This window comes from Gallinula chloropus (genome assembly GCF_964237585.1).
Source record: "Gallinula chloropus genome assembly, chromosome: 1".
Classification (NCBI taxonomy): Eukaryota; Metazoa; Chordata; class Aves; order Gruiformes; family Rallidae; genus Gallinula; species Gallinula chloropus.
Window position 1 is genome coordinate 142432534 of NC_140085.1, and position 25580 is coordinate 142458113.

General features: G+C 39.2%; 1 protein-coding gene across 2 annotated transcripts in view; it reads left to right on the plus strand.

Moving 5' to 3' along the window:
- The window catches only part of GABRB3 (gamma-aminobutyric acid type A receptor subunit beta3), a gene marked incomplete at both ends in the record, with an annotated part of 193959 nt that overhangs the window by 156064 nt on the left and 12315 nt on the right, over positions 1–25580 (plus strand). For both annotated transcript variants that reach the window (XM_084269653.1, XM_084269654.1), the window contains 4 exons: positions 6700–6920; positions 12957–13039; positions 14186–14323; positions 21522–21674. In XM_084269653.1, the coding sequence (XP_084125779.1) occupies positions 6700–6920; positions 12957–13039; positions 14186–14323; positions 21522–21674 (595 nt within the window). The remainder of the gene's footprint in view (positions 1–6699; positions 6921–12956; positions 13040–14185; positions 14324–21521; positions 21675–25580) is intronic.

The following is a 25580-nucleotide window of genomic DNA, read 5'->3' on the forward strand; positions in this document are numbered from 1 at the left end:
CCCCACGAGCAGGAAGGCATCCCTGCCAGTTTGTCGTGGGTAGAGGAACACATACAGAGAAAAGCCAATACACAGCTTTTGAAGAGTAATCTCCCATGGCCGCAGCAGGATAGTGCTGTGGAGCAGTGCCCACCAAGGGTGCCTGACTACTGTCTTCATTCCTGTTGAGAAGCTTCTCTTCTGTCACAGTGACCACCACCTGTCCCTGAAAAGCTGGGGAGAAGCTGCTTTGGCTGGTTGCTATGTCAACCATGCTCCCTTTGCCTGCTGAAAGCCGAGTGCTGGTTGGTATGGCAACCCTCCTCGGAGCACCCAATGATGCTCCTTGGAGAAGGCACTGTGGTGGTTGCGGTGGAGACAGAAACTCTTGTGTCAAAGGGTATGAGCGGGCAGGAAAGACTCATGCAATTTATTTGGAAAACATTATTTTGTAGCATGAAATGGTTTCTCGGAGGCTAAATGTTTCCTATATCTGTTTAGAACACCATTGTTGTATGTTTCAGTAGAAGAGGAAAAAAATCATGGCAATTTGGTACAAAGAATGCCCAGACAACATGGATAGATGGAGGGTCACAGTGAAATCAGTGTAATTTTGCTGCTTTAGCATTTTCTTAACAGAAGACTATTGTAACCACATGCTTGGGAAACTATGTGCCGTGTTTTCCACAAGTTATAATTATAGGGGTTTTGAGTGATGTCAGATAGAAGTTGAGATCAGGATCTTATGGGTGAGATGACTCTTAAGTATAGTGGCAGGTAGACCAAGAAACATTAGAGGAAAGCAATTTGGTGGGGTAAGGTGGATGTGTGTGTGTTTCTGTGCATGCATAAATATCCTTCACTCAAGGCTACTCATGAGCTACATCTAACACCTGAGGGGTTCTGATCAGGCAGTGTTCTTGTAAAAGAATTTGTAGAAGAATAAGACTTTGGTGATTTTCTCCATACACTGGCAATTAAAAAATTAATGTATATTTTAGTCATTGGGCAAATCAAAATGTCAACAGGTAAATGTAATCTATTTTCTTTCTTTAACTGATCTTTAATAAAACTCTTTTAATATGAAAGAAAAGAAGGGCCACGAAGATGATTAGGGGCCTGGAACATCTCCCCTATGAGGATAGGCTGAGTAAGTTGGGACTCTTCAGCCTTGAGAAGACTAAGGGGGGACCTAATTAAAGTTTATAATTATCTTAAGCAGGGGATGCAGGGGGAATCAGCCAGCCCCTTTTCAGTGGTCTGTGGGGGTAGGACAAGGGGCAATGGCCTCAAGTTGGAGCACAGGAAGTTCCGCACCAACATGCGGAAGAACTTTTTCACAGTGAGGGTGACAGAGCCCTGGGACAGGCTGCCCAGGGGGGTGTGGAGTCTCCTTCTCTGGAGATATTCAAGACCCATCTGGACGCCTATCTGAGTGATATGTCCTAGGGAACCTGCTTTGGCAGGGGGGTTGGACCCGATGATCTCTTGAGGTCCCTTCCAACCCCTACAATTCTATGATTCTATGAAAGTTGCTAAAGCTTTTAGAAAGCTTTCAATTACCATCTCACACAACTGACTAGTATTGCTGGCAAATTCTGATTTCCTAAGGTTAGCCTTTGTAATGATTATGTCTTTATTATAGTCATATTTAACTGTGTGAAATAATGTGTGTGTGAATCTATTTATCAGGTCTCTTCTGTGTATAGTATAGGGACAGATTTACAGGTATGTGTTGTCAAAGCATACAATTCATGAGTTTGGCTTTGCCAGCTCACTTTGGGCTTATTGGGAAGAATGCTACTCAATCATCAGTGCTTCAGAAATACTTATGCTACAGTAGCCATAGCTAATTTTTGCAATTATTGGAAGGTGAACAGAAAGGATGTTGAAGTTATAACTCATCAAATATAATCCAAAAGCTGATGCTAATGATCACATTTGTTGGTTGGTCAAGAAAACCAGGATGTGAATTTACATCCAGATGCAAAACTAAAACAGGAATTTGCATTTCAAATAGATACAAATCTGTTGTCCCAAGCAGTGGAATATTTTTTTTTATTGCACAGCTATTTCCAGTAATTTTCAATATATTTATTTATTTTGCAGGAAGAATTTTCATTTATTAACTGCCATATTAACAGTATTCCATCATAATTATTAATTGTACTGTTCTATCTAGCAATCATTTTGAAGAAACACATCATTTTTACAGCTAATGGAAAACTTCAACATCCTTGATACATAGTACACCAACACTGTAAACAGTCAGTTTTAGAGCATTATTGCTGCTTTTTTTTCTTTTTAATGAACATATTTTAGATTTTTTCTTTCCTTTTTTATTGAGTGCAGGAGAAAAAAGCTAAAGATATCAAGCCCTATAATAGTTTTATTGTTTCACTGTTAGGATTGCAGCATATTGGTATTTATTTTTCATTAGTCCTATAGTCAGTGCATCACATAATGTACTGTACTATACTGTAATACATTTTGCCTGTGTGAAATGGCTTTGTAGTTAAATCATAGTGGTGCTTCTTACATGGTAAGTGCAGTTTGTGAAGACACAAATATCATGTAGAAAACTTAAAAAATTATTTCCTCGTGGTTAACACCATATCATATTTGTGAGTCTCTGTAATTCTTGCTTAAGGTGTTTTGAAATCACAGATAATACACCCAAAAAATACAGATATGTTATGGTCTATTTAAGTTGCTATATAGACCTCCTTACCATTGTATCTAAATTCCTTCCCAAGTATTACCTAATGTTTGAGTTTTTTCTTTTATTTTTTTGTCCCTGGGGGGAAAAAAAAGTTGAAAAAGCACTAGCACACCTTTCTGTGTGCCTTTCATAACATCAGTGGCATCGTTGCCATGCCAGAAAGTCAAGGATGCTGGTCACCATTCTTTATGCTTGTAGGATGTTCCATGGTCTTTGAATACACAAAAGACAGGTCATGTTGCCGGTGCAGTCCAGCTTTTTCTGTTTTGAGGACATTTCTCCTGTACTTCAGAAGTTTCTCTTCCTGACAGGGCTCTGAGTGATTTTGTTACCATTCTCAACCTGAAGTGTCTATTACTCTGAGGAACTGGAGAGGGGAAAGGGGAACCTTGGATGTGACATGGTATTGTATGGGGAGAAAATATGATTTATGGAGGTTGTTGCTGCTGAGGAGATTGTCTGCTGCTCTGTGCGGTAGTTAGAATTTCCTAAAGCTGGCAGCTCTGTGTCATCCTTGACATATAACAGCACCCTAATACAGTAGCAGTAGTGGGATTAATCTCTTCTAGCTTTAGACATCTGCCCTCTTGACCTCTATATCAGAGCTAGTCCTCATATGCTCCCCCGGAGGAAGGTAGCCCTTAATAAACTTTGTTGGCTACTTATTTAGGGGTAAAAGTCCGTTTTCACATTTTACCTGACACATACCTAGTGCTTTTGTTCCAGTCCACACTCAAACCACTTCTGCATTTTCCTCTGGAGTATAGAAAAAAGGAAAGCTTCCTATATGGGTAGAAAGACTAGCAAATTAGCTAATCAAAGAATGAAAGTGGACATCCTCATGGGTTTTAATAAGCTTAGTTTCTGATGGCGGTGATTTTGGTCCTACTTATTTTATCGCTCCTTGCACAACCAAGCAGTTTCAGTGGAGTTCTGATTTGAGTTTGCAGCTGCTTTTTGCTTTGAGGTGACTGGAAAAAACATGATGGTGAACATACCCTGTCGTCGTTCTTCCTAACCTGTCATCTTCAGAAGCAGGTCAGGCTGGCAGAGCACAAATGTGCAGTGATCCTTCAAGGTGTGTGGTAGGTAGCACCCATGCTTTCTTGGGAGCGCTACGTCTGCCACATCTGTTGTTCAAATTGCAGAGAGTGGGGTTGGGCACATGCATCAGTGGATCTGGATAGTATATTGCCACTGCAGATGGTGCATTTTCCTTAGATACTGAACAAAGAACTGGGAATGAGCTCATATTTTGCATGCCATGATGTAATTTCTTTATTTTTTCAACAACCTATAGAGGTTTCATTGCTTTCAATACATGCAAATACAGTCATATACATTAGCAGGTGCATAGATAGATGGTTTTTATTTCAAGCTAAAGTGAAGTAAGAAGTAAAGGTAAATTGAGAGACCACTAATGAAATTTGTACCTTAGAGAATGTATTTTGGAAGTTTGTCCTTCAGTCAGGACACTGAAAGTTCTTGGTGTTTGCTGGGTGCTGTTATTTCTGTGTGCGACTTGTAAACTTTATTCTCTGTAGTTCCCTGCCATAGCAAATAAACAAACAAAAAGACAGACTATTACTGCTGGTGTTATTATATGTGCTTTACTTAGGTAAAAGGAGTGTTTAATTATTCCATTAGTTAGGTGTTAACATGTATTTTATGTCACACCAAATGAAAAAAGGGGGCCAGCCTAAAGTTCTCCTCTACTCACTTCCCTTACGTTTTAGGGCTAGCTGGTGCAGCACCACCCCATCTCTTTATTCCTGTTTTGCATTATTTTGCACATATATTGTGCATTTTTACATAGAGAGCTTTTGGTGTACTGCCTATGTGTCCACAGCTTTTGTAATCCCCAGTTTCTTGACATTGATGTGCAAAGCTCTATGGAAGCCAAGCACATAGCAAAATCTGAACCTTAATTGAAACAAGCTTTAATTAAGGTGAGACAGAGCTGGTAGAGGGTATTCATTCTAATGCATCAGTGTCAGAAAATTGGTTGCAGATAGCATGAGGGAAGATGTGGTCATCCTGGATTTTTACTGTGAGCGAGGCAGCTACACCCAGTGTGGCATATACCTTGTTCAGCAATGAGCAGAGATGATTAAACCCACTGAAGATAGCTTCTGACCTAAAGGTCGGATCACGTTTTCCTGAGCAGTTGTGTTGAATTTGAGTTTTGAAGAAGGAGCTTCCTTCTGGGCAGTTCCACACAGGTCCCTCTTTCCCATGACCAGGCCCTTTGGTTTTCAGAGGTCTCCTATAAACTGGCTTGTCCTTGATATCTATAATGATTTATTTTTCTACGCAACTAGAATTGTTTTCTTAAAGCTGTAGCAGCTCCCTCCGTAAAGGTAATGGCTCACTGAATAAAAAATGGAAAGGCTGTGAGTGTGAAAGGCGTGCTCAAGTTTCACTTGATTTCAAGGAAAGGCTGTAGGGCTTGAGGGAAGCCGGGCAGCATCAGTGCCCAAAATTGGGTTCTCTCCACATGAAACCCATTAGAAGAATGCGCTGCTCCCAACAGTCGTACTTAGAAAGCCTGAGCTTCCTTTTCACGAACAAGCAGCAAGCCTGAAGGGTTTTGCATCACCAGCTTGTAGAACCAGATGCAAATGCAGGTACCCTGTGGCTTGCACACCTGCTGCTGAATATTTAAATGTGTTTGGAGATCACATAAATTTCTCAGTGTTTTGTGAAGAGTTTCATGAAGAGTTTTATCGTTTAGAGCACTTCTGTAATTTGAAAATCAGAGTTTTAATGGCCTGCACTTATCGTCTCATTTTTTTTATTGTTAAATATGGCAATATTATCAGACCTAAACCCAGTGTTTTCTTTAATTGTAAACATTAATTTCCTTAGATAAGCAAGTATTATCTTCAAATGTTCACTTTTTTATTTCCTGCATACAAACAGGCTTTCTAAAAATGAAAACATCCTTCCACACATTGAAATTTTTGAGGTAAAGGAAAGATGAGGTTTTTCTTTCCTACAATGAAATTGTCCTGCTTCCTGTGATTTTTTTTTCCCAAACTTAACTTTAAAATGTACCCAGAATTTTATATTTTTAATAATATCATGAAGCTAATGAATGAGGCCTGTTTTCTAAGACTTTCAAAGTGTTCCAATATAGCATTATTATGACATGACCAAGTCAAATGAGCAAATTCTGAAATGAAATACTTTTTAAAAGGATGTTTTAGACTGTTGTGTTGATTTTTGTGCTCTTATGTTAGTGATTATAGCTCTTAGCCTGCACTGTGAACCTTAACTGAAACTTAAGGTGATTAGCAACAGGTGGTAGGACAGGGACAAGACTCTGGATGTATTTAAAAGATGGGTAAACGAGGTGCTTAGGGATATGGTTTAGTAGAGGACAGGTATGGTTGGACTCAATGATCTTAAAGTGATTCTGTGATTATGAAAACCAAACATTGACATTAGCAGGATTTTACTGTAATTTACTGGTCTTCTAATTACCTATGTAGCCTGTTGAGAAAATTTTTATGTCACTGCAACATGCAGTATCACACAAAAGCATGTGTTAGACATCATCTATGCAGTTTTCTTTTAAGATAGAATTTTGCATACTACATACATTTGCAAAATGCTATGAATGTTTTTCCATTCATCTAATGGTTTAAAAAATGGGGAAGATGACAGTATTCACCTATTGCCTTATTTATCATTCCCCAAACACCATAATCTGCGGTAGCTGTCAGGGGGACCAACTGCAAGAAATAGAGGAGCAGGACAAAGCATGCCAACGATAGCTGAATGTCTTAAGATTTCAAATGCTCCCTTAGACCAGAGTGGCACCTGAAATGTTAGAATTATTTAATAAGTGACAAGAATATTCACTTTTCCCCAAAAATATTTAAAATTAAGTTAAACCAACATCAAAATAAACTAGTGACGGGGAAGAAAAAAATAGTTTTCTAGTGACCACAAGTATGATTGACTTTTTTTTTTTTTTTTCCTTTTCTCCCCAGGATTACACTCTGACTATGTATTTTCAACAGTACTGGAGAGATAAAAGGCTGGCTTACGCTGGCATTCCTCTCAACCTCACGCTTGATAACCGAGTGGCAGATCAACTCTGGGTGCCTGACACTTACTTCTTAAATGACAAGAAATCATTTGTGCATGGCGTTACCGTGAAGAATCGGATGATTCGCCTTCACCCGGACGGAACGGTGCTTTATGGCCTCAGGTCTGTACTTCCATGATGAAGATTTAATCACTGTCGTTATGTATTGTTGATATTTGCTTCCTGGTGCAAGGTTATTACAAACATTGGGCAGGGTATTATGTAACCTTCCCTGTAACGCTGAAAGATGCCCGTAGAAAACAAATGACACACTCGATGTTTCTTAATTTTGCCAGAAGCGCCTTCAGTCAGATTTTATCTGTTTCTGTAGAGTCACCATATCTGGAAAGCCCACTGGCTATAGGAAGCAGAAAGGCACGCAATAATAGTAAACCTGAATTTTTTTTTTCCAAACTACAGGCAATAAGATTGAGTGTGGGTGCTTATGCTGTCTCTTGATGTGTCTGTAGTGTATATAAAAAAAAAACAACAAAGCACAAACATTCCTGGTTGAATGGAGTCAGGCACAGTCAAGACTGTGGATATGGATACATTCAGTGATCACTTCAAACAGGGATCAGCACTGCAGTGTGCTATATTTCAAATCAGAGGTACAAAGTGACCTTAAATGAACCTGCTTTCTATGTTATTTGAGGCTTGACCATGTTTTATTTGTTTTTTTGTCATAGCTTTTAAGGTTAGTAATGCTAAAATATCCTTTCCTTAATAAACGTATTTATGTTAGTGAAAATCTTAATGGAAGACTTGGTAGTATCAAAAAGTGGCTTTCTTTGGACAGGACACTCCATTCACTCCACTGACTTAAACTAGACCAGCAAAACAAGTTTTTGCCAGTGAAAGCTCCATTACCATCATTGGGAATGTCTAGTCTTTTTAAGCATAGATGATACTCAAGGTTGCTGTGCATACATAGTGCAGGATAAATAGTCCCTAGTATAAAAATGAATGACACCTGAAAAGTGGTGACTGCTTTTTCTGTTTTTTATCAACAGTTGAATTTTTTACCTGACCTGGCCCATGGCCTCTCATATCTTTAACTCCTGGTACATATTATGTATGGACTATAATGGGATGAATCTTTCTAGGCAAAATAAAACCAGAATCAGCCTATTACAAAACTTGAAAGAAATTTAGGATGTTGTCCTATAATTAACTGTTTTTAGCAATAGGAGGCTTTTATCTCACATGCTTTTGACCAAATATGGAATACTGTGGGTTTAGGATTCCTTCCACAATTAGTTATATATCAAAAAAAGATGCAAGATTTTTTTTTCTTAATGTGTCTGAAGAACCATCCCCACAAGCTATAAAATGCTTAAAAGGTGGAGATTAGAAATCTTGTGATAGTAATTATGTATAGAGGTCTTTCTGTCACACTAAGAACATTTTGAGCCATTCAGATGAGGATTATCAGTCAATAAGCAATGATCCTCTTCTGCAAAATATAAATGGCCATGGATTGAATTTCACTTCATAGCATTTGCTTGGCATTGATTTCACCAGTGGCTCATGCATGGCAAACTTCTTCCCACTGCCTTCCCTCTGAAAGCACACAATGAATGGTCAGATATCCATGGTGTAAATCAGCTGAGTTGCTTAATGAAGGATAACTGTCTGAAATTAAATCCTGGCAAAATATAGGACATTGTGATCAGGAGGAGGAAGGAAGAAAATATCTGAGCCTTAGCTGTTGACCTTTGTGTTGTTCTACCATGAGACTAACTTCTAGTGTTGTGGCTTCAGAGCATCCTGATGGTGTTGGCCTAAGCCTCAGTCTGGATGCAGTGATTCATCCTGTGGGCTGAGACCAGAACCCAGAGTTTTATGTGCCTCCAGACTAAGGGTCACTGAGAGTAATAGGGGAAATTTTGGAGGACTGCAGCCGATTATAGAGTGGGACAAAGCATTTCCTTAAAAATTTATAATGAAAGTGATCCCGAGGCCACACTGGCTCTGTGTTCTTTTCTGAACAATGTAGAATTTATCATAGTTTTGAAAGACTTGACCTTGAGTTATCTGAGGTTTCTCTATACTTCAGGGAAAGCAGTTTGCAACCACAGCAAAAGTCTGTGAGGGTGGGGGAATGGGGCAATAGCTTTTTGAAGTTCAACCTGTTTCTGGGGATTTTTTTTATTTGGGAACGACACTGACTTTGTTCCACCTTGTTCAGAACAATATACAAGGCACATGATGATACGACAGCTTTTTTTCATAATAGGCCAAAAAAAGAAATAATGACATTATAGATGGGATCAAAAATAGAGTCTTTCTGACTGCTTGTGTTTTTGCAACCATGCTTATTTCTGTTCTTTTTTGGATGAGTGTATTTCTGTATCAAGATGAAAAGAGGATCAAGTTAGCGATCAGGACTGTGAGCTAGTCCTGGAAGAAGTATTTATGTTGCTCAGACTGATCTATATTGTAAATTTCTTGGGGACAGAAAATATCCTTCTGTCAGTTGCTTATGCAGCACCTCCCAGCACATCACAGGTGGGGTTGCTATCCAATATATCAAAATAACCAAAGGCAATCAGCCCAGTAATAATGTAGCAGAGATAAGCTATTCCCTACTGGAGTAGAGAATTTTTTTAACAATTAAAAATATTTCCTTTGTATATTGTTTTCACCCAAGATGTATGTGTACCTGTGTACTGCTTTTATCTTTGTCTGGCCTGTAATTGCTTCTCTGTCACTGCTGTGATGATGAGTCCTTGAAACCTTGTTGTCCTGCTGTGTCAGGCAGCATCTCATCCCGTAACAAATAAACCTGCTCTTCTTGGGAGCGTTCACAAGCCTGAGCAATTAACATTTGCTTTTGGTGAGTATTTATGCAAGTTAAATTTGGTTGCTTGAACATTCATTTAGGAGGGACCTCTGGGCACTCAACTTTCTTCCAGTAAATGGGGTAAATCTGTTTCTACCTAGCTACATCTTCTTTTCTAGTGGACTTTTTTTTTTCCTGAAATTAAAAGCATCCATTTCCCTGCGGTGTACAAAGTTTCTTGAGCAAGAATGTGCAGTTTGGTACTGGAACTTGTGACTCAGAACCACCGTGGTATGTGAACAGGCCAAAATAAAGATGCATTCCTTAAAAAGCCATAAGGAAATTAGTAAATCTAATGCAAGTGTTCATGCTGCATAATTTTTAATAATTCTGCCAAATGAACCATTGGTAAGTGCATGTTTCCTGTGTGCCTGGCTTTTAAAGCTAGTTATACAACATAATAGTTGAGATGCTGATACCACACTCCCTCTTGTATCAACTTGTGTCACGTGGGTTCCGCTGCAGGACCTTCAACGCGCCCTAAGCCAGTGTAGAGGAATGTACTCAAGCATGGGGTAGAAACCTTGCAGCAGCAATGCCCCAGTGTTCCTTCTTGTTTTCCTCAGAAAACAAGTGGTTATGAACGGAGTCTGGAGCAAGATCATTTGTTTACATGATCATTATGGCTTTGTAAAACAAATCTCTGTTAAGACCTTGTTCATCAATGACCACAGGTTGAAGACTAAGTTTTCTCCTCCAAGACTCTAGACTAGTCCTGATCTTACATGTTTAGCTAGAGCTGTCTTGTGGTTTAACCCCAGCCAGCAACTAAACACCACGCAGTCGCTCGCTCAGTCCCTGCCGACAGGATGGGGGAGAGAATTGGAAGAGTAAAAGTGAGAAATCTCGTGGGTTGAGATAAAGACAGTTTAATGGGTAAAGCAAAAGCCTTGCACAAGCAAATCCAAACAAGGAATTTATTTACTGAATATCGAGGAGACATTCATCACCATAAGTAATATCCCTGCGTCTAGCACCATGCCTGAAGGTTCAGAAGGGCAAAGAAAATATCCCCCCCTAAAGCGCAGAGCAACAGAGGAATTTCTGTTTGCAAAATATTCCTGCCCACTGGGACATGCGCTAACAGAGGAACCAGAGCATCTCCCAGCAGGCAGCTGAAGGAAGGCTGAACTGAAGTATCCCCCATCTGGAGTACTGTGTCCAGATCTGAGGCCCGCAATACAAGAAGGATGTGGAACTGTTGGAGAGGGTTCAGAGGAGGGACACAAGGATGATTACAGGGCTGGAGCACCTGCCGTACAAAGAGAGGCTGAGGGAACTGGGATTGTTCAGCCTGGAGAAGAGAAGGCTGCGGGGGGACCTCATTGCAGCCTTCCAGTACCTGAAGGGAGCTTATAGGCAGGAGGGGATTCAACTTTTTAAAAGAGCAGATAATGGCAGGACAAGGGGGAATGGACTAAAGCTAAAGGAGGGAAGGTTTAGATTAGATATTAGGGGGAAGTTTTTTTACAGAAAGAGTGGTGAGGTGCTGGAACAGGCTGCCCAGAGAGGTAGTGGATTCCCCGTCCCTGGAGGTGTTCAAGGCCAGGTTGGATGGGGCCCTGGGCAGCCTTGTGTAGATCCAGGCCTGGAGGTTGGTGTCCCTGCCTGTGGCAGGGGGGTTGGAGCTCTATGATCCTTGGGGTCCCTTCCAACCCAGACCATTCTATGATTCTATGATTCTATGACTAACACAAGGGTATTCAGAGGACACCCAGAGAGGAAAACAGTGCCAAAGACACGATCATGCCACAAATACGGCTGGGAAGGACAAAGATCTGGTGTGTGCCTTTCTTACTGGCTGCTGGTAGGAGCACAGGTGGGAATGTATGCTGAGTAGCAGATTCTTGAGCTTTTTCCTCTCCTGGTCCATCCATTGCCCTTGTGCTCATGCAGCTGCCGCTCCCTTTTCAAAGAAATTATACTGTTTTCTTGGAAAAGCACCTGCTCAGTAAGAGAGAGATGACTTCTGTTGTCCTATCAGATAGTTAGAATGGGCTTAATCCCTTTGTTTGGATTTTTTGATACTTGAAATAACCTATCTGCTAAGGATAAACATTTTTCTATTCTATCCTGGGAGAACTGGATGAAGTGTTCCTAATAATATGAGGTCTTTTTCTTTAGTGCAAAAGAGTTGAAGAAAGGCACCCAAGTACTTTTTTCCTCTTTAGATGATACTCTGGAATTTGGAACTAGTTTACCAAATTAGAAAATTTTCATCCTTGAAGGTTAATAGGTCAGAGGGAAAGCTTCAAAACTGAGAAAACACATGTACAAAACCATAACACTGAGGGTCTCAGCTTTTAGAGGTACATTTAAGGTATTTCCCTTCTTGCGTTACGAGCATCAGTTATCACCAGGCTGTTATTTGTCCATGTATTGTTTGTATCAGAAAAGGATGATTAAGGAACAGAGCAGGCAGGCCCAGAAGATAATATAAATGTTAAATTTGTATGAATCCACTATAAAGAAATGTTACATAATAATGTACATACTCTCGGTGAAGGCTGTGATTCAGCAAAAGACTGAGATACGCTGAAGAGTAATTGTGAGCATATGGTTATATCTGTCCAAAAGTTAGTACAGATATATACGTCCATTAATTTAAAAATAAAGTGCCAAGGCTGTGTGAAGCTGTTAATGCAATTGGTTTGGGTGTACATGTGTACTGTTGACACTCCTGATTTACAAGAGCTGAGCAAAAAATGCAGACTCATGAGCAGTGAAGTGGTTTGCAAATTCATCATTAATGTGCTCAGTTGCCGACATTAGAAATAAAAAAGCAAAAATGCATTGTTATTTGGGGATAAAATTTAAAATTTAGTATGGTGCTTCATTACAAAATGCTCTTTAAATTTGAAAACTAGAGAAGTATACTCACCTTTGAAGCAACGCATTTTGCTGGACTTCAGACATCTTTTCCACATTTCAGAGTTTTTCTAGAGCTGCCACAGAACCAAGAAATGAGTTACACACACAGATTTCTAATCATTTTGACATTTGTAGCAGACTTTTTGCTTCATGTTTCCTCACATAAAGCTATATTCTTTAATTGTGGCAAATGTTTGTGCAGTATTTGTGTATGCAGATAGGTCCATTGAATCCCAAAGGGATCAGCTGCGTAAGGGTAAGTCCCAGCGAGTTGTTCTGTTGCAGTCAGTGTAACCACTGTTGTATTAAGCTGCTGGTCTATATAAAACAATGGACCAGATTTTCCATTGTCTCTCTTCAGAGAAACCTCACTTTGAAATATAAACAATAACCAATCTGGATTACTGGATGTACAGTAATGCTGTCTGATGTTTGCATTTCAGAATCACAACCACGGCAGCATGTATGATGGACTTGAGAAGATACCCATTAGATGAACAGAACTGTACTCTGGAAATAGAAAGCTGTATGTACACAAGGAATTGCATGTGAAACTTAGTTCAGCTGCAGGCTGTTTTCCCTTTTATAGAACAGTGTGATTATTTACACTGGTGTCTATAAACACTGTATGAATTATGTAATTATCACTCTTTGAATTTTTTTTGTTTGTTTCTTTCTTTAGACATCTGACTTAAAAAAAAAAAATAAGGGATCATCCATTTCTAGATGGATGGATACATCCTAGGAAAATGGGTTTAGGAGAGAATGAAGCCATTTAATGCTCTAGCCTGACTTGGCAGAGGCAGTGACTGCATGTTTATTTTCAACACAAGAGAATGAATGTTCATATTTTAATCAGATTCAAGAGAGCAAACACTGTGATATCATTTTCTTTCAGTGTGCTTTATTATGCATGGATGGTCTTGCCTCAGGACCCACCCCCCCGGGCTTTCAGATCGGCCCCATTTATAATTTGCAATTCTGTTCCACACAGAACCAGATTATCTTTTCCATCTAGTTCTGTCCTGGGACTGCAATATCCAGATGTATATTTCTGATTCAAGAGTTCCTGCTCCATTGCTGCTACTAGCTGGAGATTCTCCACACAGAAAATACTAGTACGTAGTACATATACGTATACCAGTAGATAGGATATACATATTCTATATTCAATTGAAGTCCTCCCCTACAGAAACAAATGGAAATGGTACGGACTCGTGCTATTTAGTCTGAATGGAAAAGATCTGCCTCAACTATGTTTCTTTGTATTCATTGAATAATTCACCTTTTTCCTGATGATTATCAGCATAAATACACATTGGTTTAAGTGCTAATTGCCTATGATGCCTTAAATCATGCTCATCTGCAGTTTTGCAGATTATCAAGTATTTTCTGTCTTGTTGTGGCCATTAATCTTTAAGTGAATTTTATGAAAGTGATATATAAAAAAAAAAAAAAAGAAGAAAACAGAGCATTTTGCCTCAAATGCCTGTGCAGACTGTGATGGCACAGCTTTTCGGGAGACCTTCCCACAGGCAGAACAAAATGCCATGCACCACTCCAGCTGTTCCCATTCTTTTAACTGTCTCAAATGGCAGACCACGTGTACTGTGTTTGAAGCTGCTGTTGAGTCTGCTGTTAGTCCTGACTTGCTCTCCTGCTTTGCCTGCAGACGGCTACACAACCGATGACATAGAGTTCTACTGGAGAGGTGGAGATAACGCGGTCACTGGCGTGGAGAGGATTGAGCTGCCTCAGTTCTCCATCGTGGAATATAGACTGGTGTCAAAGAATGTTGTCTTTGCCACAGGCAAGTATTGTCATTTGCCTATTTGGTGTTTATTTTCCTTGTGTATGACAATTATTGCATTATTAATCATAGTTAATCATTATTAATCATTATTATATGTAGTCTGTGTTGTGTGTTTGGCTAAATAAATTACACACTTGACAAAGCCTGGAGGCAGAACTCCATGAAATAGCATTTCTTGTTTATTTTTCTTCTTCATGTGTGTGTGTGATACTTAACCGGACACCTAAATATCAGTGATCTAAATAAATATGAAGTAATTCACCTCTGAATCATCAGTTTAAATGTAGCCTACAGGGTTACTGATCGTACATAAGTGTGTTTTGGCATACAGGGTCAGAAAGCCACCATTTTTACGAGCACCTCCCTGCAACTTTTCAGTGCATGCTTGTTTTGTTGTTGTAGAGTGAGTGCAATGCTTTTTATATCTTGATTTGCACTCATGGGTGTATAATACGGTTTATATAGCCAGTGCTTTTGTTAACATGCTAAAAATAGATCTGGGTGTTCCCTCCTTGTTTCCTTGAAGATATAATAAAAGTTTTTGGTAATTGACAATATTGGATGTCTTCAGGTGACAAAGCACGACATTAATTTACATGTTTAATGTTAGACAGCAGCATAGGAAAATGTTGCCATGTGTGACAAGACTAATGCAACACAGAAAGCCATCAGCAAGTGTAGGGCCACAATTCAGAGAGATATTTTCAGTGCTCTTCAGACCCCAGAAGTGTACTGTTCTGTCTGTCCCAGTGCACTAGAACACATGAAGCACAGCTCTATTATGTTTGTAAGCATCACTTCACCCACTCTTTGGACACAGCATCTGTTTCAAAGTACACAGAAACACGAGTTGTATTTCAGAACAGAATGTAAATATTGCTGGGATTGAAATTAATATGAGGAGGTATGCCAACTGTTGCTGTTCTTGGTTATCATTGTGAATGGAAGGGCTTTTTTTCTATAAGAGAAATGGATACTCTAATCCTATATCCTTCCATTCTGCAGCTAGCGTCACCTTTAGCAGCCAGGGCTCACCTGCCCCTCCACAGGAATATATGTGTTCATGTGGGGTGGCTCTTCAGGACAACCACAAGAAGACAGAGAATTTATTTGGGAAGTTTTAATGATAGTCCAAGGCCCCCTTTTAGTTAAGTATGAAATATTTCAGTAAAGTAATTTTGAATTAACTGAAATTACTTTAAAAAAAAAAATAAATTTAGTAATTTAGGCATGAGAGAGATTTGTTAAATTAAGCAAAAAGAGAAATCCAAAGAGCTGTGAGACGAATATGAGAGATAATAAAAACTAGGAACAGGCATTTATAAGACTGACCAGATTTTTAGAATTATATCATTTCTTTCTAAAAAAACTTTGTGGAAGAAATAAAACAGTCTCATGTTTCAGTATTTAAACCAGCTTGACATTAGGGATTATGATGGGAATCATAGAGAACAGATTACTCCATGTTTCTCGTACAATTTTCTGAAGCATATAATTTTTGTCAATGATGAAGAAATACTGAATTCACTATTATTTTGGTACAGAACATGCTTAATTGATTATGAAATTTTTAGACAAGTTTTTCCACACAGGGGAAACGTTTCTCAAAACCACATATTTAATTCTAAATGTGGAGGATGCTAATGAATTTGATGGATGAAGTCAGCACACTCCTTTCAAATTTCTTAAAAAGATCCTACTTTTGTATGGTCCTAGAAATTAGAGCCAGTTTCTATATTTTGTGGAAAATAATTCAGGCATGCATTTTTTTTTTTTGAGGGAGGGAGACTTTGAGGTTATTGAAGTCTCAAGGGAAGCGACTAGTTCTTTGAGTGCAAACTCAGTGAACATTTCAGAGATTGCAGTACTAGTGTGCTTTGATTGTAGAAAACTAAAAGAAGGCTTCAGAGTCATGTCACAAACAGCTTTTGGAGTAGTTATTTCTCCTGTCCTCCATGAGGAACAGTGCTGTACAATCTTGTTTAACTTATGCAAATAGCAAAATCTGTTCCCATAGTTACTACTGAGAAGCAACAGTAAGCATGAGAAAAAACCCATAGATAATGACAGAAAGCTGTGTAGGGCTGCGAGAGTACTGGAGAAACTACATACATGTTGAAGCACAGCATTGGAGTTAGAAATGATCATGCCAAATCAGCAAAATGGGTCTGAAAAGAAGTATAAAAGTGGGTATGGACAAGTGCATAGTACAGCATCTGTACAACTAATTATTCCTTTCCAAATTCAGCATAGGGAATATCAGGTTAGGCCAGGGTTCTGTGTGTAGAAATCTAGGGGTTCCCGCTGATCTCATACTGAACGTGAGCCAGTAACATCTTTTTTAGGGAAAAAAAATCAAAATACATTCTTATAAGTAGTGTGACTTGCATTGCTAAGGCCAGAGCTCAGGATTTGTGGTCATGGATAGCACATTTCAAGACAGTTGTGAAGCAATAGATGAGGGTCTATTGAAAATGAGTAAATATGAGTAGAAGTCTAGAAAATTAAGTACCTGAGACTACTGGACAAACAGGTATGATCATGTAGTTTAAAAAAATAGTTGGTGGAAATTAAAAAGTCTTCAAGTGTCTAGAAGGTATCTGCAAAGGTATGGGCAATAGCCTGTTCTCTTTATTCCTGATGGAAAGAAGAAAAGTAGTATTTAAATTGCTGTGAAGAAGAAAAATCTGGTTTGACTGTCGTTCTAACATCAGCTGAAGGCCTTACAGGCTACTATAAGATGTCTAGAATGGCAGTAGATGCCTATGTGTCAGTAACTGAATCAAGCCTATAGTCAAATGATACCAAATCAGTGCTGTCAATGGAGTCTAAAGAGCTATTCAGCTCTTGAACACCTCTATTCTGTCAAGTGAATAGCTCTTAGGACACTATTCAGTTGCCTAAACATAGGTATCTGGTGCCCCTTGAGATGCTGTAGAGCATCCTACTTAACTGTTAGCCTGCTGTTCCTGTCTTACTGTCATATCATATGTGCCAATCTAGTGCTTCAGTATTAATTGCTAACTAGTATTAATTAACTTATATTCTTTGCTAGCCTAAGGCATTAGGTATAGGCAATTAAATCCCACCCTTAGAATCAGCTGACTGTACATCTAGGTCTTCATGGTTTACACTGAGAGCTTATGCACCATCCATGTGTAAGTACCTGCATGCAGACACCTGAAATTTAGTGCCTAGACATGTGAGCTGAATCTGCATCCTAAATGTTTGTTATCCAGGAATGCTAAGAAACTGAACAGGAATGTGGATATGTAAAACAGCACCTAAAAGCTTCAAGTTACACATCACTTAAAGCCAGATTAGCAGCCTGTTGGTAAGAGGAGGGCAGTCTTAAAAGATTTGAAAATTAATTATTTGCTGTATTTTGAAAGATAAGTCTGTAAAGTACATTTCCAATTAGCTGAAGAACCTTCCCAGAAGAACAGATTAAAATAAGAATTCTGTTACTGACCAACTCTGTTATCTTGGTTCATACTTGGATAAAACAGCAAGAGACTAATTTAGCCTTGGAGCTAGATATTTCAGCTTGCTAGCTTTTAATGAAATTGAAAGGGAAACAAGTAATTACTTTTCACCAAGTGTTCAAATATATGAGAGAGGAATATTTTGGTTCAGTTATTGATTAAGTATTTATTTTCATGTCTGCAGTCTCAATACTGTGGTTAGATTTAAATACTTCAAGCCAAATCCTGTTATTTTTCTACTGTATAAATTAGCCTGTATACATCAACTTGTTATATGAGATGTGAGGAATGGTAACAAATCTGGTCCCTGAACAACAACACTGTTCTTTAAGCAAACACAAATTTTGATGGAATGTTAGCAACCAGATTTTTTTTGTAATTAATCTCTTAAATGTACTGAGCCTTAATTGACAAATCGTTATCCAAGCATAATCACCAAGTAGCACTGTAATTGTTGAGCTCACCAAGAAATCTATTTTTATTAAATATATAAATTACACAAGAAGGTTCCTTCTTAGATAAATAAGGATCTGGGCTTTCAATCTCTGTCTCATGCAGGTTCGGACCCATCCATTTCACTGAGTGTTATCCATCCAGTCAAAGAGGAGGACATAAATAAGGGAAATCAGGATTATTCCTTCTTTTAATTCTTTTTTCCCACAGATTCCTATGGTCTGATTACTAGAGGATAGTATAGTAGAGATGGCAGGCTGGCAGCAGGGCCAATAGATCATCAGTGAAGGCATAAAAGCAATGTAGGTGAAAGTAATATCAAATTTTGTACTCTGAGGGAGAGCTACATAGAGGAGAACTCTTGTCTGCATAGTCTGAAAAAAACAATTCTCTAGGTTTCCTTTACTTGGTTGATGAGATGAACTGACTGTCCTGTAAATATAATTGGAGCTTTGACACCTAGCTCATGTGCATGCAGTTCAAAGGAGTAACTTAATCAACTGCTGTTTGATATGCCATAAGGCATCCTTCTTAGTCTGCATATCAAAAAACCGTAAGGTCTATATCACATCTATCAGTAGCATGCTGTCCTCTGAGATGTCACAAGGCATCTCAAAGGAATGGTACACCTTCAGATTCTCAGCTGAGTCTTTCTGTTAGAGTCCAGTGACATCTCTAGAGCAGGAAGACAGTCGGTAGTGACAGCCCATCCCTGAGGTATGGTTCTTAAGGTTCTATCTTCCAGATCCAGGACAAAGAACCTGGTACCTGAAGGAACTTCATGTTGATGTCTCTGGCCTAGAGATAATCTGTCTGGAGTATCCAGCTTTAAGGCCTGGTCCAGCTAGTTTCAGTAGTTAACAGAGATGGTGATGAGGTAGTAGGTGATGGTCACAGATGAAGTATTCAAAATACATGTCTAAAGTTTACTTGGTTACACAGTTTCTCAGTTCAGGACTGACGATTGCTGACATAGGTGGCACATTGCATGTCTTCACTGTAGACACACACATCCTCCATCCATTTTTCCTGCTTTATCAATATCAAAGCACTGGTTTTGTTCCTTCTCTGATGTTCCCCCGTGCTTCCAGGGTCAGCCCTGGTGCAGCGCAAGAAGAGGCTTTGATTCAGTGATTCAGTTCCACTGAACCTTCTTGAAGGAATCCTTCAGACTATTTATCAAAGAGTCAGTATTTTATGGGAGATTTTCCGGCCATCGCCTCTTTCAATAGTATTATTCCACAAACACAGACTGAACATGACTTGTGGAAAGGAAGAGATTTATTGAGAATCCATTACATGGGCGGTGTATTATATGAAATAATTTTTCTCAACAGAACTTTGTAAAGATTTCTGCCTGAGGCACTAATCTTATTGCAGAAAGGTGATCAGTTCTGCTACGTTTTAAATGTGTTTAGTGATGGCAGGGTATGTTCCTGTTGTATTTACATAGTGTGCAGACAGGCCATGAAAAACATTTCATAAGAAGCTAAATGAAAAAGTTGAGCAAGAAAAAAGCAGGCATGATTTAAAAAAGAGAATTTGTCTTTTGAAATTAAATATTGGTCAGAGGAAAATGAAGATGCTAAGCAAGCTAAAGTCTTAATGATTCTTTGTTGAAAATTATATTGACTGCTTTAGAATGCAAAAAACCTCAGTCAGATTTTCATGATGAAATAAATTCTTCTGACTCCACCAATATTCTTCTATTGGTAAAATTAGAAGGCATTTCATGCTGGAAAAAAAGGTCAAAGCAACCAAATGCAACAACTAGATATTTCTTTTTCTGGTGATAGTTCTGAGATTGATAAAATAGTTAAGGATAGTTGCATAAAGTTTGATACTGTATGGATGTTTCCGCTGCCTGGAAATTGTGTAGCATTTTTTCTGTCACATGACTCAAAAATAACTATCAGGGATGTGATGAAGAGAAATCTGAAGGTTTCTATTCCTTTTTTCACTTTCTTTCCAAGGAAATCCTTTATTCTTGTGCATGTGGGCAAATACGATTTCTTATGCCCAGATGCAAACATGCAAATAGAATTTAAAGGGAAGTTAGCAAGTTTTTTCTTTGTTTCTAGATGTAATCTCATATCTTTCATATCTTGCACATATTTGCATTAGAATGGGGGGCAAGAAATTTCTTCTCAGAGGGAGTTGTTAAGCATTGGAACAGCTTACCCAGGGAGGTGGTGGAGTCACTGTCCCACGGGATGTTTAAGGAAAGGTTGAGTGAGGTACTTAGGGACATGGTTTAGTTAGTAATATAAGTGGTAGGGAGATGGTTGGACTCAATGATTTGGAGGTCTTTTCCAACCGTAATGATTCGATGATTCTATGACTAGTAATGCAAAAAATGAAGTGTACATGGAGATGATATGTGAATGACTACCTATTTCTTGTTCAGCTGCTGTACTCAGATTTAATCCTCTTTGCTTTTGGTGAAAGAAGTCACCTTTTTTTTTACCTGTTTGAGATTTCTAAATATACAAAATGTATTCAGTAAGATTAAGACCAATTTTGAAATACAACAGATTGAATGTAAGTAATAAAATGCTTCGCTTGAAACATTGACACTGAGGCTATTAATCTTTTTCCATTATTTATTTGCTCCAATTGTACGTGAATCCCGTGTGTATATAGTATATATATATACTCACACACATATAAAAGCATAAATTTTTTTCCTTAAAATATGTTTTGAATAAAAATTCTGTCCAGCTCTAATTGATGTTAGAGGTCTTTGGATTTAGCCTGGAGGCTTTTCCTCACTGGGATTCATTGCAATTTATTTTTGACACCACAGGTAGCATGCTTCTCATAGTTCAGATGTAATTATGAAGTGCTATCTCATGAAAAATTCTCCTGTGTAAATAAAAAAAAAAACTATGCCCATTACTAATTCTCTAATTCTAAGTACTTTACATAAAACTGTATTTGGATAAGCATTTTACATGGAGACCTAAGCATCTGTTTTTAAAAACTGGCTGGTGCTGACCCATCTGTTCAATAATCTAGGATAACTGACTCTCTCTTTTCTTCCCAAATACAAATTGCTTGGATATCACTATATTCACTGCAAGGTTTCTTTTAGTACCAACCAGTAATACAGTGAAGGCGTTTTCCCTACTGTTCTGCAGATGTCATGCTACCCCATAAAATGTGCATGCTTTTGTTTCTACAGAAACTGAAGACAAGTATCTGCAAGTATCTTTTCTTCAGCATAAATGACGCTGTTTTCCCCTCCCTTTCCTCAGGTGCCTACCCAAGACTCTCACTGAGCTTCAGGTTGAAGAGAAATATTGGATACTTCATTCTTCAAACCTACATGCCCTCCATACTGATTACCATTTTATCCTGGGTGTCATTCTGGATCAATTATGATGCATCAGCAGCAAGAGTTGCCCTTGGTATGTGCTAAGAGTGAGTGGGACATTAAAATGTCAGACTGAATGTTGCCTTTTGGAGGTTGTTAAAGACTGCAACGTGATGTTGGTGTTTTGATATTCCAAAATAATTTCCGTCAAAATCATGTCATTCGGTGTTGCCTCAATAGTCATGAGTTTTCCCCTGCATGCAGGAATGTAGCTACCACTGAATCTCTGACATGAGCTGCTCATACAGGTCCCAGCCTTGTTCTCATCAAAGTTAATGTTGTTGTCAGTAGCTTCAGTGAGGGGACCAGCTCCAGAATCATTCTCCAAGGGCTTGAGCGTCAACTTTCAGTCCAGCTCAGTGTGGGAAGACAAGCATGGCTCCAAGCCTCAACCTAAGGTCCTGGGTGCTTTAACTGACAGTGGCAGGAACAGACCTCAAGAACCATATTCTAGTTCAGAGCACAGGGGCATGTCAGCTACAGACCATGACATCCCACCTCACCCTCAGATTACACAGTACGTCAAGTGTCTTTTTATAACAGCTTAAAGTGTCATTTATCTCATGGCAGATAAACATGGATTTGGCACAGGTTGGTGATCCCAGTCCAAGACCTTTTTGGATCAAAGTATCCTTTAGATAAGGGAAGACAGCTTCAAAATATCTCACAGGAAATATTTCATCCATTACAAAGCATACTCAGGGATAGCTACAGACAAAGAAGATTAAATGCATCCATAAATCCTTACTACTGCTGCCTCTCATCTCATCCCAAATCCCATCTTCAACCCTGTGCTTCCCAGTAGCACATACCTTCCAAAACTTGACACTAATCCTGTGCTGCATAACTTCCTGATATGCCGTGTTCTCAAAACAGGAGCATACTCCCTAGTTTCCTTATTGCTCTGATACGTAGCACAGCAAACTGGGTCTCCAACCCACTGCCATGTGTGAGATTCCCTATTTCTGTACCCTGTACCGCCCAAGGTCCTACATACCAAAGCATGATGGGCAGCTACACCTATACTTTTGAGCGATATAATATTGCATCCTACTATCTGAACGTGGATAACTGAAGATAGTGCAAAATAACTGCATTTACTGTAAATAACTGCAGTTACTGTACGGTCATTCTGCAGATACTGTGGATTAGCTGGTGCACATGGGCATGACACAATGTGGCATTACAGCTCAGCAGCCAGTGCATGTTCAGCAGGTTACAGCTAAGTAGTAGCTTAATATGACATGGGACATAGAGTCCAAATAGCTCTGATGTATTTATAGATGAACTACTGGATACTAAAAATCCACCCTTGAGACTTTATGACTGAGGGGAACACTCCAAACACATCACTCAAAATCTAGATTTTACATACCAGAGAGGACTGAAGAAAGCAGATGCTTAGAAGTTACCGGTGACATTCCATGCCCTTCTATAATGTCTTCATGCATTTTTTTTCTTGTTTAAGGAATAGAATTGTCTCATGTGACCTATTTCTGTGTGGCAGAAGTTCATCAAGTACCGTACTGTGATAACACAAATATTAGAACAAAAGTCAGAGAGTACATTCAAAGCAGGCTCAGGAGCCCAGATGTTCTATTTCCAATTGATAGAAAGTCCTTTTGAGAGGATGAAAATCCATCTAGTAGGTTCTTCTGAGAAAACAATTACTGCCTTAGTAATTATGTCTGTGCTGTTTGCATAATAAAGTTCAGTACCATAGGTCTATCCTACGTTCCTTTATATAGTCCCTCTTATGAGTCTGAAGCTGATACAAAATGGTGTCAAAGCTTAAAGGCAATATAACACCTTTGGACATATGTAGCTGGCTCTGAAATGCACAGTAAATAGGAGGCTAAGACCTGTGGGCCTAGGTATTTGTTAGAGGAAGGGCTCCCTGTGCCATTCTTAGTGACATGGAGACAAGTTGTTACTCAGCCCCTGCGGGAAGCATGAGTTCTCCACAAGGGCCTGATTCTAGTACATTTGCTTCCATGTTTTTGCTTCTGTCCTGGGTCTGTCGCAGTGTGCTGTCAGTGCTCCAGCCTGTGCTGAACCGAGTAGTTGCCTCAAAAGAGAAGCCCAGGCATGGAGCAAATTCATTCCAGAGACCATGTGCTATGGACACTGCAGGTAGAGGCTGATGCGGAGCTGATCACAAGACAAATACTCAAAACCATCGATTCTGCTTAAAATGGAGTTATTACTAGTTAGCCCTAGAAGTTCCTTAATTCAGTCCTTTGAGTGATGAGAAACATAATCCCTAGAGTTCTCACTTTTGGGAAGGACTATAATCACAAGATTATCCTGTTTTTCTGAGATTGGTGAGTGTCATCTTCTCCACCAGCTGTGCTTTAAAATAAATTATTGAACTTCAGAAGGACATTTGCCTGCAGGGTGTCAAGATCTCCCAGGGGACATATTCCCTTCTGGTTAGTGATGGCCATGTTTCTGTTCAGTGTGCTTAATTTTCTGGATCACTAAGAGAGCCACGAAACTCTGCCCATGTTGTGTTTAAAATCTCAAGAATCTAGATTCCATCCTGGCAACAGGCACCAAAAATGTGGGCGCTGTAACCCCCACTGGGCAGGCTTCTAAGTCCCTTGCTAACCTAGGCTTTGGTAAGCATCTGTGGAATGATTGTGAGATGGCTGGGGTGTGTTGAAAGGGATCTCTGGGATTTTTGATAGAAGAATCAGTTTGATCTTGGGTAACTTGGAGTCCCTTATGGGAAGCAGCAGCAGGTAATCCTATGTAGAAAGAAGCTAATTCAGGCTAGAGAAATCCCTTGGGCTGTAAACGTGTGATTGTGCTGTAGCCCTCCAGCTTTCTCACCCCTATTCCTTGTGCTGCCATGAAGGCTTTCTAAAGACTTTGTCAAGGTTTCTTTAGGTAAAAATAATGTGTCAGCGATACTCATTTCACTGCAGAGCTGGGTGAATTATATCAAATACAATTTTAAAATAAGCTTGCACTGTGTGCGCCCGCTGTATTTCAAGCCGGGTAACATCCGACATAACACACACTTGTTTCACAGTTTAGAGGAAAAGAACTGCAAAACCACATGATGCTAACCTACTAAATATACAAAATATCAGTTACAACACCTCACAGGCTACTACAGTTGCAGTTCCCTGGAGTGACACTGTTTACACCAACAACTTGATTTGGAGTTATATTGTCTTTATTTCGGTCTCTTCAGGTAGAGGTAGCTGTGCTTTACAATATGGCAGCAATTTTCTTTCATTCTTTATTTTTGTTCTGCATGCGTTTTAGTGACTACTTACAAACTGATGGTATAATTATAGAATCAGAGAAAATAGTAATGGAGGGTACCTATTAGAATAGCTTGCCTCTTTTACCAATGTAGGCTTATTCCACAAATCAGTGTTTTCAGCCACCTGTGATTTGTGATTCCCATAACATTTCCAGCAGAGATACAGACCCTGCATTTTATTGTGAATTCAAGCAGACTGACAATAAATTTGCTTTTCGTACTGGCTTTTCAAAAGTGTGCTCTGTAATGTATTTTCAGGTGCTGTGTCCATTCTCGAGTAAATAAATGAGGGTTTGACATACCTTATAGATTTTTCTAGGTACTTTATTAGTGTCCAGTCAATCACTATAAAAATACAACTCTCCTTCCTTGTCTTTTTCTTTCCCCCAATGCACGTACCTCGCTGCTTCTCACTGCTCATCTCCCTTCTTTTTTTTTTTTTTTTGTAAAAACTAAACTCCTGCTCTAAACTAGCAATCCTAAATCCCTCTTCTGTGTTGTCCTTTCCTGAAACTGGTGCCCTAACCAGGTGAGATGCACTGCTCTAGAAAGGTGCCTGTCTCTCACCACCTACTGCAGAGGGGCCTTTACAGGACTAAATTCAACCAACTGCTTAATTTAAAACTGCACGGGAGGAATCTTTCACTATCTGTATGAACACCC